A 14981-nucleotide genomic window follows, 5' to 3' on the forward strand; every position below is an offset into this window, starting at 1 on the left:
GTAGAATCAGATCTATAATTGCAAGAGGGGAGAGGGGGTGGGCAAAATGGGTGAAGGGGAGTAGGAGATACAGGCTTCCATTTATGGAATGGATAAGTCACAGGAATAAAAGGTACAGCAATAGGGAATATAGTCATTGATGTTGTAATACTGTTGTATGGTGACAGATGGTAGCTACATCTGAAACTAAAGTAATACTATGTGTCAACTATACTCAAAAAAATTTTTTTTAACATAATATCACCTTGAATGTTGGATATTTATTATTTTAATACAAGTTGGAAATCCTTGTCTAAATCAGTAATTTCATTAGTATTTATCCTCTTAAGTTTTTTGGTTCTAAAGTAAATGAAAGCCAAGTTCGAAAGTAATTTTAATAGAAGACAAATAAGGGATTTGCCTTTCGGAATGCTTTTTCATATGGATGTTTTTCGTTTTGTTTCTAGAAAAACAACCAACAATGCCAATTCTAAAGAATGAAATCAAATGCCTTCCACCCCTCCCCCCTTTGAGCAAATCCAGCACAGTCCTCCACACCTTTAACAGCACAATTTTAACACCTGTAAGCAACAACAATTCTGGTTTCCTCCGAAATCTCTTGAATTCCTCTACAGGAAAGGTATGCATTTGTTTTATTGTTTGTATTCCACCTTACAAAGATGAATACAGTCAGAGCAGGAAGAGACTAGAGAAACTGAAACAGAAAGTAGAAAGAAGGATTTGAATCTTAGACTTTCCTTCATGGGTGCAGGTTTCATTGGCAGGCAGGCTTCACAGGGTTGTAGTACTGGGCTGGTCCATTTTCTCCTGGGCAAACTTTTTTCTATACCTGCTTCCTGTGAGTTGTAATGTCAAGTGAGGGAAGGGGACTTACCTGTTTGTCTTAGGGTCCTGACTTGGAATCTTTTCTGGATATGTAATGGCCATCCTACTATTATAGGAATGGGTCTTTTGATGGTAGGGAATATTTAAGACTTGTGTTCTTTCTCAAATTCAGACAGAAAATGGACTCAAGAATACACCAAAAATCCTTGATGACATCTTTGCCTCTTTGGTGCAAAATAAGACTTCCACTGATTTATCTAAGAGGCCTCAAGGACTGACTATTAAGCCTAGCATTCTGGGCTTTGACACTCCTCACTATTGGCTGTGTGATAATCGCTTGCTATGCCTCCAGGATCCCAACAACAAGAGCAACTGGAATGTGTTTAGGGAGTGCTGGAAACAAGGACAGGTAAGAGGGGCCTCTGCTCCTCCAACTCAGTTCAGACCCCCTTTTGGAGGTCTTTTGGTAGGCTTCTGACAGCCCTGCTCCTCCCCACCACCCCCCGCCCCGGCCTGTACCTCTCAATTGTGAGTGGTATATACTTTATCTACTACTTTTGTACTTTATTGTTTGGGGTGAATATGATTAGGGCACTGTAGCTGTGAGTCTTATTTTTTGCAGTGGACATTCCTGAGCTCTCTACTAGTGAGGTTTTGCTTGCTTCCAAACCAGTTATCACTGGGTTTTTGATGAGTGCTTTCTGGGCTCAGTGATTCTTGGGTGTTGATTCTCAACAGAAGAAGTGAGAGCATGACTAATAGGCGGATGGGGTTTAGAAGATTAGACAAAATACTATGCAAATCATGTGTCCCTCTTCCCAGAGTTAAAACTCTTATGCTGAAGGCAATTTTAGGTGGGCCAGAGCCATGTGGTATCATCTTGGAATTGGTGTGTAGTCTCCCAGGGGCCTGTTTTTAAAGGGCAGCCTTGTTCAATCTTAGGTTTTGGTTGATGGTTTAGGAGATACATGGCTTTGTAGACCTACTCCTCAGTGTTTTTGTTTTGGTTTTTGTATTTGGGATCTTTGGCTTCTCTTCTGGGCCAAATGGAGTCCTCACTACAGGAATGCTATGTTCTTGGACAAGGCCAGGGCTTGGGGAATTGGCAAATAGAGTTCTGTATTTAACCAAAAAAAAATTCAAGAATTTTTTAATTCAACCCCATATACTAACTAATAAGATTTGTTCATGATGGCAGTGACAGGCTGAATACGATCCACCACCCATGTTTTGTTTAGATTACATAATTTTTTTTAAAAAAATTGAACTCACCAGTATTTTAGTGAGACCATTTCACATAAAGATCGGGATTCCTGGGGGTGCCTGGGTGGCTCAGTCCATTAGGTGACGGATTCTTCAGCTCAGGTCATGATCTCGCAGTTCGTGAGTTCAAGCCCCGCATCAGGTTCTGTGCTGACTGCTTGGGATTCTCTCTCCTCTCTCTGCCCCTCCCCCCCTTCACTCTCTCACTCTCTCACTCTCTTGCTATCAAAAATAAATTAAAAAAAAAAACAACAAAACATTAAAAAAATTGGGCTTGTCTTGGCCTCTTCGGGTGCCTGTTCCTGCCTGGTAGCAAGCATATTCTGTAAGTAATGGATCTGAGTTGAAGATGTGATTCTTGCTTGTAGACAATTACTAATGTAGTTAGAGCAAGGACTGTGTGAAGACAAATGCTTGGGGAGCTCAGAGCGCTAAGCTGTCACTTTCGGATCTAACACTGAGGACCAGCCACAGAGAAACAAGGGGCTGTTTGAAAAGGGGCTGCCACTGGTTTGGGGACAGAGCTGGGGGAGTTCAAACTAAAGTCTTTGTTCTCTTTTAGCCAGTGATGGTGTCAGGAGTGCATCATAAATTGAACAGTGACCTTTGGAAACCTGAATCCTTCAGGAAAGAGTTTGGGAATCAGGAAGTCGACCTAGTTAACTGTAGGACCAATGAAATCATCACGGGAGCCACAGTAGGAGACTTCTGGGATGGATTTGAAGATGTTCCAAGTATGTATTAAAGACCTTCTAAGGGGGTTAGAATGTGAAGGGAGAGCACAGGAGTAACAGGGGTCTGAAGCCCTTCAGCGGCAGTGACAGCATTGTCTGTGATCTTAGAGTTTAAAATTAGTGTGTTCTCTCTTCCTCCCCTTTCTTTTTGCAAAGGTTGTGCTTTCGACCTGAGGCCCATTCACTTTGTAGTTCCTTAAAGAGGTGAGGTTTTAGTTACCTGTTCTTACGGTGGCTCCATGTCTGTCCTGTAACAGACATTCTGTGCCTCCACCTGTGCCTGGCGGGAGAGGAGCACAAAGCCAGGGCGTGGGACTCAAGGCTGGTGGTGTTGTGTGTATCTCACTTTTATACATCCTTTCTACGTTTAAAAATTTTAATTATTGATTAATAAAATAAGACCTGAAGATGCCAGGGAATGTGAATTCATTTAACACCGGGTGTCCTGGTCACTGCCTACTGCAACTGGGCTAGGGGGGCATTGAGGCAGTAAGGCAGCTTGTGTGTCTGGTGTTAAGGCTTGGCCCTTTCTATGTATTGGCCAATCAGTAGTAAACTGTTTCCAAGAACATCAAGTTCATCTTTGACCCTGGGGATTCACAGCACAGGCATCTGTCACCAGGCCTCCATCCCTGCTGGAGGGTTTGGCCAGTTCATTCTTTAGACTCTCAGTAGCTCAAGGTCACTCATTCATCACCCTCACTTTTTTAGACACACTTCCATCTTTGAATCTGCTTCCTTATTTCCTTTTGTCCATATTTACAGATTATGGCTCATACTTTATTTGTAACAAAGTATTTAATACAAGGCACGATGGGGTTTTCTACAAGTACATACTAAGATGGAGTTTCAGACATAAGATGGTTACTTAGGGATCAACATCTGCGAAATAAAGGAAGAGGAAGCAGGACTGAGCAGGCAAAGGAGTCAGTTGCAATGCAGACTCAACAAAGCCTCAGCGAATCTTGCGGGGAGTTCTGAAGCAAGTATTGCCCTCCATTGTCTCTGATTAGGCTGCAGTTGGAAATTGTCAGGGTCTTTATTCCCCTGCCTCCCTTATTCTCTAAATGCTGGTGTCCCAGGACGGACACGATCTGGCGAGGCAGCCCTATGCAGCTGGGGCAGACCTTATGAAGCTTTCCAGTTAGGCCTGAGTTCAAAGCCTGACTCTTGATATGTACTTGTGCATATGAGCTTGGTAACTTCATTTTTCTGGGACTCAAACTTCCTCATGCCGGCAGATGGTAAAAACAGCTAAGAGTCAACTATAGCTTGCCTTTTCTTTACTGACGATTCTACTGCGCACACCCCCAGCTCACCACCCACACTGACATACTGCTGGTATTCTGAACATACGCTGTACCCTGTGTTTTTCTTTGTTTCCTCCTGTAGTGTGCACTTAATTAAGCTAGGTTATGGGACAGTACTTGGTTGACTACAAAACATTATTACAAATGTTAGTCCTCAAGAGTACAGGGTCTGAAGTCAAACCTGGGCTCCAGTTCCAGTTCTGCCACTTAGTAACTGGTTGATCTTGGGCATCTGCCAGTTTCCTCATCCCAAAATGGGAATATTAAATAGTGCCTAAACTCACTGGGATGTTGGCTTTAGTTGTAAGGATTAAATGGTTAAAACACTTAGCAGAGACTAGAACACCGAAAGAAGTGACATAATAGTTGTCATTGCTGTTAATCGTAATTATCAGCATCTTTTTCAAGTAGAGCTTGGTTCTTGGTTCCTTGGCATTACAATGGGTAATAGTGCTGACTAAAACCCTGTGGTGCTGTTGACCCTAGTTATCCCTGGACAGAACATCAGGTAGTTTCAGTCTTGCTGGGCGAAACAAGTCATTTATATATTTCATGGTGGCCTCAGAAAATCTGGTCTACTATACATCTGTGGCCTCTGATTTTTAAAGTGCACTGCTGTTTATTAGTTGGAGAGCTACTAACTTCTTCCAGAACACTGTATAGGAGGAAGAGACTGGATCTGAAACAGACAGCTGTCAAAACACCAACTATGTGTAAAGGGCAAAAGGGGGTGGCTGAAGTCTGTAAGTGTGCAGCAGTTTAATAAGCATCTAGAAAAGCTTAGTTCGTAATTTTTGTTTTGCTACTCCTGTGTTACCTCCTGGGTACGAATGCATTTCTTGGCCCTATGGAAATAAAATAGGCAATTTTATTGCAATTGGCAGGAGGGGAATATTAAAGAAAAATATTTGTGTACTGAACGTATCGGATTGTGAAGATTTTGCAGAGGTAAATTTTATTGAATTGTTAAGCATAAAATGCTAATTTGCCATTTATTTTGGTCTGTTTCTGAGTTATGAATAATAACAATTCAGTAATTCTGGCTACTTTTCAGACCGTTTGAAGAATGAAAAAGAACCAATGGTGTTGAAACTTAAGGACTGGCCACCAGGAGAAGATTTTAGAGATATGATGCCTTCTAGGTATGATTATTGGTGGGGTGAGGGATGAATCTGTCCTTGACTTGATAAGATAAATTCTGTTTGAGGTGGTGAGAAAACAGTGTTCAGAAGGGAAAGATGAAATATGGAATAGTTCCACTGGTGCTGATATTTCATTTCTAGTCTTGGAGAAGTGTGTTTTAAATGAGATGAAGTAGTTCCTGACTCTGAGATCTGGCTGACTAATGAAAGGTCCACTAGTTTCAACTGTAGTGCTCTGCTAGAAAGGGGCCAGCTGAGGCGTGCAGCCTCTGGGCTGGAGGCAGTGCTGGGATCAGACACATCAGGGTTCAGTGCAATGATACCGTTGCATTAGACAGCAAGACTGCTGAATTGGTAGGTCCATTTTCCTGGTTGGAGCTTGGACTTTGAAAAGAATGCTTAGAACTAATAATACATCCCTGAGTGTCACTTCTTACCATCAGAAAGTTATCACTCAAATCATTTGTCTGAAATATTCCAGATCATTTTGTTAAAGATGTGTGCTGTAGGAGAGGAGGAAGACATTTTTGTTCCTAACTACTGTAAGTCTCATCTTAAATATTGTAAGGAAAGCCATCTCCATCTTTATCTTCCTATTGGTAAGAAGGAACAAAACAGATCAAACAATGTTGGATTAGAAAGGCAGACTTATTTTGCTAACGCTTGGTTCTCTTGTCCTAGGTTTGATGATCTGATGGCCAATATCCCACTGCCCGAGTACACAAGGAGAGATGGCAAACTAAACTTGGCTTCCAGGCTGCCAAACTACTTTGTGAGGCCAGATCTTGGTCCCAAGATGTATAATGCCTACGGTAAGGAAGAAACGGCTAAGTTGAAAACCTTATAATGGAAATAGAGTTAAGTCAGAATGTTTGGAAAATTGCTTTTGGGGGAGATGGAGATGGACAACATTCATAATCCTAATAAGAACACTGCATTTGGCTTCATTTTTGTGTATTTCCTTTCATTCCTTTCCATGTGTGTATTTCCTTTTCGTAGTTACAGTTGTAAGACGTATGCAGTTTTTACTTTTTCTTTTTTTTACATCTAATATTATATCTTAAAATCTTTGTGGTGCTTAATTGTTTTTAGTGTGATATTTTTTAAATGATTGTATGGTATATCATCAAATCACTTCTGTTACTCATTTTAAAATCAGTCTGCTAGCATTGCAGCTGTTTTAAAACCAGCTATACTTAAATGCAAGTAATCCATGTTGGTGAGTAGTAGTTTGTTGCTTAAGTTAGTATTGGAAGCACGCTTTGTTTGTTGTTTTATGTTTATTTTTGAGAGAGAGAGAGAGAGAGAGAGAGAGAGGGAGAGGGGAGTGCAAGTGAGGGAGGAGCAGAGAGAGACACACACACACAGAACCTGAAGCAGGCTCCAGGCTCTGAGCTGTCAGCCCAGAGCCTGATGCAGGGCTCAAACCCATGAACTGTGAGATCATGACCTGAGCCGAAGTCGCTGCTCAACTGACTGAGCCACCCAGGCCCCCTGGAAGCACCTTTTGAATTGGATTTTCATTGTTTAGACATGACTGCATAAACTATCCAACGAGGAAGACTGTACAAGATAGAGATTGATTTCCTTGGTCACCAACTAGTTTTTTTTTTTTTTTTTTAATTTTTTAATGTTTTATTTTTGAGAGAGACACACACAGAATGCAAGCGGGGGAAGGCCAGAGAGAGAGGGAGACATAGGATCTGAAGCAGGCTCCGGGCTCTGCACGGAGTCCAATATGGGGCTTGAACCCACAAACCGTGAGATCATGACCTGAGCTGAAGTCGGATGCTTAACCAGCTGAGCCACCCGTGTGCCCCTGATCTTGAATAGTTTTATGTTGGGTCTTTATTTAGGTCTTGGTGATAGTTGGCTGTTTTGAAGGAATTATTTACCCATTGATTGTTGAATGAAGTTTCAGTTTCTTGGATCATTTATTGAATTTGCTTTAGCCTTTTATGCTATTTGGATCCCATTTTTCCAATCCTTCTAGAAATTACTTCTTTGATTTTATTCTTTCCTTCTATAATTACTCTCAACTCCAGTCTCTCAGGCCTGAGGGTGACAGCCCTCCTGAAGATAAGACAGAGTCCTTTAGCACCTTTGCTGTGTTTTCCCGAGACTGTCGGGGGAGGAGAAGAGCAGGGGCTTGGATCTCAGCCCTACAGTTCTTCTATTAGGATGGAGTCAGCTCAGGGATCCACCTGGACTGGAGTCAGGGAACATTTCGAGAAGGAAGTTTATGTTGGGAAGCTCCCACGGTCTAGATGCCTGAGATGGTGAGAAATGGTCTGTGGGAGAGAGGACACAGCAGGCAGGGGTCCCCTGGCCTATTCCCTTTGCTTTCCAGGTCTCAGTTTAGAGAACCCTGCATATGCTGTGGGGCTGTTGCATGTTCCCTAGTTGAGTTGCCTTTCTGCAAGCCCGTCGGAGCAGTTAGTTGGTTGGAGTCTCAGCGCATACTCTGTTTACAGTGGGGGTTTACGGTGAACTTACATAAATGAAGGTATTTTTCCACAAAAGGAAATGGTGGAAGTGGTATAATGTCGCATAGTGATTATCCTTGCTTTGTAGACATCCTGAAGCTTTATGGGGTAGAAGTGGTTATCTGAGAGGTTTTCAGAATAAATTGTCTGCTTGGTTTGAATGGCTTGGCAGCATGGACACCCATAGATAGATGGCAGTGTTACTCTTTAAAAGCTTTACCTGTGACAAAATAAGCAGTGAAGGATTGAAAATAATGAAAATGTGTTCGTTTTCAAACACCTTGTACCTTCTCATAAAATTAAAGAGCAGTCATTTTCAAACGTCCAGTGATCGAGCTGTGACTCCTCAGTCAGAGTAGAGTGAAAAGGTTCTTTGGAGAGAGAGAGAGTCAATATCTCTCCAGCTCCAGTACCACCAGCAGTTTTACAGATGTCCAGGTCTTCAGGACAGTAGCAGGGACAGTGACCTTCTCGGGTCTGAGCCTAGGACGTCAAGTCTCCTAATTTCCAGGCTAGAGCCATTCTACTCTGCCCCCAACCCCCAGCAGCCCGGATTGTGTCCGCTCACGTGCTTTTCGTAACAGTCCATGGTGCTGTGTTTCAGGATTTTCTATTTTCTGGGAATCCTTTCCCTGGGACCTTTATGTTTTTATGATCTTAGTCTGTTGGAGTTCAGGCTCCTTTTAGAGACTGTTTTATCAGTGTGCAGTCGCCGTGGCCACATTTGGATGGGCTTTGTGCTGATGGCTGGGTAGATGTCACCTCCTTCCTCGTTGGCACAGCTGTTTTCCCCTATTTGGCACTGATCCAAGAGCAAGCAGCCTGATGAAGCTCTGAGACCTACCTGTTCACGCTTCCTTCCACAGTGTTAACTGTCGCCCTGCAATTTGTGTTTGTCGTTCCCGCATATTTGTGATGCTACCATATATATTTGTATTCCCGCGGAATATTCTTTGAGATTTAACCTGTGTTTGAGCTTTATAGAAATAGAATCAGGCTTTTGGATACTCATGCATGCTATCATTTATTACTGTCCATTTCATTCATTTTTCTTGTGTCCTATTGCTTTTTCTTCTTAAATTTTAATTTTACTCTTTATTATAGAAAAATGTCCCAAATACACTCAGAACTTCAGAGTCTAATACAGTGACTCCCCATATACTTACTACCCAGTCACAGTAGCTATCAGTTTTTTATCATGAGTGTTTCATTATTCAATCCCGTTATGTTTGTCCCTTACCATGTTAAAACAAATCTCCTTTTATGTGTCGCCTTTAAAGCACATCCTTTGATTTTGCCCTAATACCTAATGTTCTCTCCCCACTCTTGGGGCTCATAGGTCAACTGAATGGAAAGAAAGGAAGGCACAGCAGGGCTTTAGGGCCACAGCCCCAGGTGGACGTTATGGGGTGCCCTCTGCTGTGGAGAGCGGCTCCTAGAACCGTAGGCTCTCACAGATCAGAGGGAAGTCCTTGGCCTCCTCCAGACAAAACAGGGCTGTTTCGGGGGCTGGCAGGTTAGAAAATGACTTCCGCTTGCCCAGTACAAGCCAGGCTTCCCTTCACTGCCCATTCAAGAAGCAGAGTCCACATGTCAGGGTGGGCTGTCCAGGGTGACCACAGGGCTTGGTGAGCCTCAAGGTGAGTGCTGAGCAAAGTAGATCTTTTCCAGGGGGTAGGAGATTAAAGTCTCAGACTATGAGCTTGTGCTGTGGCTCACCCTACCCTCCCTATTTGTTTTTGTTTTTGTTTTTGTTTTTACAGTTGAAGGAACCAAGGCAGTGTTTTCTTTTGTTCTGAGTGTATAGTCATTTGAGGTCCCAGCTTTATGTGTATGTGAAGGGGATTTCTGTTAGACTCTCCATCCTGAGTGGACCCTGGGCCTTAGGTTTTACCCCACAGTGCTCTAGGCTGTGACAACCTGGGCTTGGATTCACCTGGTCAAGCACATGTCCTTTTGGAGGAGCCACTTTACCATTCCTGAGTCCTGCTTTCTGATTTCTTGGCTTATGAGTGTTTCTTTCTTTCTTTCTTTTTTTTTTTTTTTTTTTTTTTTTTTTTTTTTGCCAGCACACTGATTTCATTAGAAGAAAATTTTCTTCAATAATTTCATCCAGTAGTTTTAGTTCTTACAGGAGGGTGTGTCAAGGACCTACTTTGCCTGTCATCAGAAACAGAAGTCCTACTGTTAGAACTTGTTGTTTTGTTTTAATGATTAAATATTTGATGAGATTGCTTTCTTTCAAAGTTGAAAGGATAATTTAATATTAAATACTGTTGTCTTGTACATGATTTAGAGAGGCAGGTTTTAAGTTTGTGACCAAGTATCTCCCAGGGAGTGGGAAAGAGAATGGCAGCCTTCACATCTCAGTAAATTTAAGGTGTTTTCTGTTGGCAGGATTGATTACTCCGGAAGACAGGAAATATGGAACAACAAATCTTCACTTAGACGTATCTGATGCAGCTAATGTCATGGTGTATGTGGGAATTCCCAAAGGACAGTGTGACCAAGAAGAAGGTAGGGTGCTGCTGAGCATAAAAGTGGGGCTTACTCTCTGAGCTGGAGACTTTGGTGTGATATTTGCTTTCTCTTGCTCCAGAAGTCCTTAAAACCATCCAAGACGGAGATTCTGATGAACTCACAATAAAGCGATTTATCGAGGGAAAAGAGAAGCCGGGAGCCCTCTGGCATATATACGCTGCAAAGGACACAGAGAAAATACGAGAATTCCTTAAAAAGGTGTGCCCTTTATCCTATGGCATGTGAGGAGAGAGGCGTGGAGAATAGCAGTATTATAAATTACCATATGTTGAGACTAGCTGGTTACCAGGAAGTCATCACGACCTCAAAAGTTAGACCTGTGCCTGTCAGACTGACGTGGCTGAAGCTGGTTGCTGAGGAACAGACTTCAAAGTGATTGGGCTCACACCTTTGAAAAGAGGAGAGGGGCCTTGCCTTTTTCCTTATGACTGTGTTTTACATTATAGTGGATTTGGAGATTTTTGTGCTCTACCTTCAGGTTAGTTCCTCTGATCATCTGTTAGTACTGGTTTGTTTTTAATTTTTTTTTTTTTAACGTTTATTTTTGAGACAGAGAGAGACAGAGCATGAACGGGGGAGGGTCAGAGAGAGAGGGAGACAGAATCTGAAACAGGCTTCAGGCTCTGAGCAGTCAGCACAGAGCCCAACGCGGGGCTCAAACTCACGGACCGCGAGATCATGATCTGAGCTGAAGCCGGACGCTTAACCGACTGAGCCACCCAGGCACCCCAGTACCCGTTTGTTTTTATTGCCTTGAAAATCTAAGTACTGTACTTTAGAGGTTCATATAAAATTCCTTGGCCCTTGATATCTTTGCTCAGAGTGAGTTACTTAGGTCCCTGTAGGTTTTGTCTCCTCACTAGTAGTAGGTCAGGAAAGCCTCAGGCATTGCTTGTGGCCATTAGCTTGTGAAGGGTCATTGGAAAGGGATGCAGGGGTTTTTAAGATTTCAGGCTTCTAGTAGTAGGCAGATTGTTCAGCAAGGGCTGTGTGGGGAAAGTTCTAGGCAAAATGGACACACTCAGTCTTTAAACCTGTTTGCCACTGAGGCTACTGATTGCAGCCCAGGCATCTGTGACTGACATTCTTCAGTTCGTGAGGAATGAATGTGAATACTCCTAGCCTGTTGCCTGGTACCAGGTAGGTCCTTAACCAGCATTGGTTTGAGTCAAAGCTGTTTCTTACTTGGGATCATTGGACTCTTTCAAAACCTGCTGGTCACCATATTGTTCCTTTGATTGTGTCAACCTGAGTCTGGGCTGCCAAATAACTGTGTCTAGAATAAACAAATTTATTCTATAGCTATCTTTGGGACTCATCTGTAACACTGTATTTCAGATTGTTAAATGAATATAGATTTTTAATAACTGCAATACAGCAAGTCTGTTTCTAAGGAACTTGAGCCTGTTTATGTTCAAAAGTTTAGACCAGGGATGCCTGGTGGCTCAGTTAAGCATCCGACTTTGGCTTGGGTCATGATCTCGCACTGTGTAGGTTCAAGCCCCGTGTTGGGCTCTGTGCTGACAGTTCAGACCCTAGATCCTGCTTCAGATTCTGTGTCTCCCTCTCTCTTTGCCCCTCCTCCGCTTGCACTCTGTGTCTCTCTCTCTCTCTCAAAAAATAAACGTTAAAAAAAAAAGTCTAGACCAAAATGTTGTCCAAATATAGCATTTCCAAATATATGCAGACTGCCAGTCAGAGATTATTGGAAATAACAGAAGGAAAGCCACATTTTCTTTCAGTTTTCTCTTGGTTCATTCAATTAATGTCTTTGAGTATTACTTGTCTCTTTCTGCCAACAGAGTATCTGTTAAGGAAGGCCTGACATCTGTTGACTGCCCACACTATTCAGAGGGGGAAGTGCCCTCGCTGGGCCTCAATATGTTGCTCAGTTTCATAATACTTCACATGTATTCTAGGTATCAGAAGAGCAAGGTCAAGAAAACCCAGCAGACCATGATCCCATTCATGATCAGAGCTGGTATTTAGACCGATCACTAAGAAAGCGTCTTCACCAAGAGTATGGAGTTCAAGGCTGGGCTATTGTACAGTTTCTTGGGGATGTGGTATTTATCCCAGCAGGAGCTCCACATCAGGCAAGAAACATTACTTTGTTCTTTATTCTCCTTACACTAAGAACTTTTGCATATGTGTTACTGATGTGTAGCTTGTGTTTTCCAGGTTCATAACTTATATAGCTGTATCAAAGTGGCCGAAGATTTTGTTTCTCCAGAGCATGTTAAACACTGTTTCTGGCTTACTCAGGAATTCCGTTATCTGTCACAGACTCACACCAATCATGAAGATAAATTACAGGTAAAAATATTACTGATTCCTGGTGTTCTCTGACTCTGGCTTCATGACCCATTATTGACCTTATAAAGAGAGTCTGTGAACTTGGCCATATCACACTTGGCACATGAGTTGATGAACTGGCTTATGTCTAGTTCCACTGTCTACATAGGCCAAGGAGGAACAAACATAGAAGAAACCTTACCTTGGTTTGCTGTTGTTTAGATTGTAAATACTGTGCCCCAAGAGAAAGGCTTTAGTATTGAAAATGAATAGATCTGATATCTGATCCTGGCTCAACTGCCAGACATTGGTCTTGAACAAAGACTCTTAATGCTGCGTTGTTATCCTTGAATAGAGCAGAACAGAATCTTGAGGATCCAGAGAATGGGTTCAAAGATGCTTTTAATAGTGAATTATGTAAAATGTAATTTCATACTTGGAAAACTAGGGGAACATACAGGTTTTGAAAAATTGTACCTTGGGACTTGCCTCTCCCTGTATTCACCAGGCTCAGTGCCACGTGGCATCAAAACCTGCATGAGGGGGAAAAGGCATGGGTTTAAAATAGGTATGAAATACTGGCCTAATGGAGTCTAGGGGCCTTTTCAGTATTGACATGTTGAATACTGAGTTTTAAATTTGGAGAGAGGGGCTTCCTGAGCGGCTCAGTTGGTTGAGCATCCAACTCTTGATTTTGGCCCAGGTCATGATCTCCCGGTTCATGGGATCAAGCCCCATGTCAGGCTCTGTGCTGAGCATGGAGCCTGCTTGAGATTCTCTTTCTCCTTCTGCCCCTCCTCATGTGTTCTCTCTCTCTCTCTCTCTCTCTCTGACTCTAAATTTAAAAAAATATTAAAAATTAAAAAAAAATTTTTAATTTAGAGAGAATGGTAGTAAAATTGGTAAGGGAAAAGTTTACTCTTAGGGACAGATTTTAGATTTATTGGTGAACTGACCATGTTTTCTCCTGTCCTTTTAGGTGAAGAATGTTATCTACCATGCAGTGAAAGATGCAATTGCTATGCTGAAAGCCAGCGAATCCAGTTTCAGCAAACCGTAGGGGTCCAAGAGACGCCTTAACCCCTGTACATTGGACGTGAATTACTGGCAGCTGTTCAAATTCTTCAGGCAGGATTCCTGTGGACTTTGAGATTCATGTTACCTCATCTTCTTTTTTAAACTGTACCCAACTGGTAAGGGTACTCTGTCTAATGTATATTTCTAGTGTTTACACACACTAAATATGTATATGTAGGAACTATTTACAGAACATGCATCCTTAAACTGTGACTTTTCACCTAGTGCAGACCTTCTACCATGCTGTAAAAACAAAACCTCTTACCAGCTCTGGAACAATACCTGCAGTTATTCCCAGCTGTTTGGTTGGACAGCTTAGTCAAATGGATTTATAACTCTTAGGAATCACTGCACGGTTTATTTGGCTGTATTTTGTTTTGTGTCTGTCTGAGTATCCTCTCCCCTACCCCTTAGGGTTCAGATGAGCGATGGAGGAAATGACAGCTAACGATGCAGTTCCTACTGTATTACATTAGGACTGGCATTATATAGCAGAAATCAACTACTGTACAATTCTTGGGTTTAACCATCTTTAGTTAAATGGAGTTTTAATTTAAATGAAGCTTTGCTAATTTTAAGTGTTAAGCATTTTGCATTAAAGTATTCATATAATATTTTGACTCCACTCATTGGCATTATTATCCTCTGGTTATAGATTCAGCACACTTTTCTGCAATGTTCTAGGTATAAGAGGTTGCTCCGGGAATGCCTCTTAAAAGCAAAGAAATTAGATGCTATAGTGATTTGTGATTATTTATAATGCTAACATGGAAATAAGTTTCTTCTTAGCCAAATGGAAGCCTTGTCACACTTTTGCAAAGAAATACTGCCAATTAACCAAATTTGGAAGTGGAAGTTAACCAAGAAATCAAATAATGATTGGTTAAATGCTTCTAAAAAAATATTTTAAAGAGATTGAAATACTTTGTCTTGTCTTTCATAATATAAGAGTTTACGAAGGAAAAGGAAATTATTAGAAATTTTAGAACAGTAGGATCTTAAAACAATCCTTTCTGAAGGAAGAGAATTCATCAGGAAGCCACCTTTCTGTATTTCCCTGGGCTTCTCTCCAAGCCAGGCCTCAAAGGAGTCCCACCGATAGTTACACCACTGTTATTCATAATCAAATAGGTTGTAACAAGTGTGAAAACAGAAAGCCACCACGAACAAGAGTCGATAAGAACTTTCAAATTGCCGTATTAAACCTGCAAAGGTTTACAGATTGGAATGATCCAGTATTATTTTATATTCTGAACTGTTTAATACATTAAAAGAAATGAGAGTATTGGAATATGATGAAAGAATGAG

General features: G+C 41.8%; 1 protein-coding gene across 3 annotated transcripts in view; it reads left to right on the forward strand.

Annotated features, from left to right (window-relative positions):
• The window catches only part of KDM3A (lysine demethylase 3A), a 53483-nt gene extending 39196 nt beyond the window's left edge, over window positions 1-14287 (forward strand). For 2 of the 3 annotated variants that reach the window (XM_043603913.1, XM_043603914.1), the window contains exons 17-26: window positions 447-619; window positions 998-1234; window positions 2651-2822; window positions 5187-5274; window positions 5956-6086; window positions 10158-10277; window positions 10360-10499; window positions 12221-12397; window positions 12483-12617; window positions 13576-14287. In XM_043603913.1, the coding sequence (XP_043459848.1) occupies window positions 447-619; window positions 998-1234; window positions 2651-2822; window positions 5187-5274; window positions 5956-6086; window positions 10158-10277; window positions 10360-10499; window positions 12221-12397; window positions 12483-12617; window positions 13576-13656 (1454 nt within the window). In that variant the 3' untranslated portion in view covers window positions 13657-14287. The remainder of the gene's footprint in view (window positions 1-446; window positions 620-997; window positions 1235-2650; window positions 2823-5186; window positions 5275-5955; window positions 6087-10157; window positions 10278-10359; window positions 10500-12220; window positions 12398-12482; window positions 12618-13575) is intronic. The other variant, XM_043603915.1, reaches the window with a different exon arrangement.
• Window positions 14288-14981: the final 694 nt, after the last annotated feature.

The sequence above is a fragment of the Prionailurus bengalensis genome, chromosome A3 (assembly GCF_016509475.1).
Source record: "Prionailurus bengalensis isolate Pbe53 chromosome A3, Fcat_Pben_1.1_paternal_pri, whole genome shotgun sequence".
NCBI lineage: Eukaryota > Metazoa > Chordata > Mammalia > Carnivora > Felidae > Prionailurus > Prionailurus bengalensis.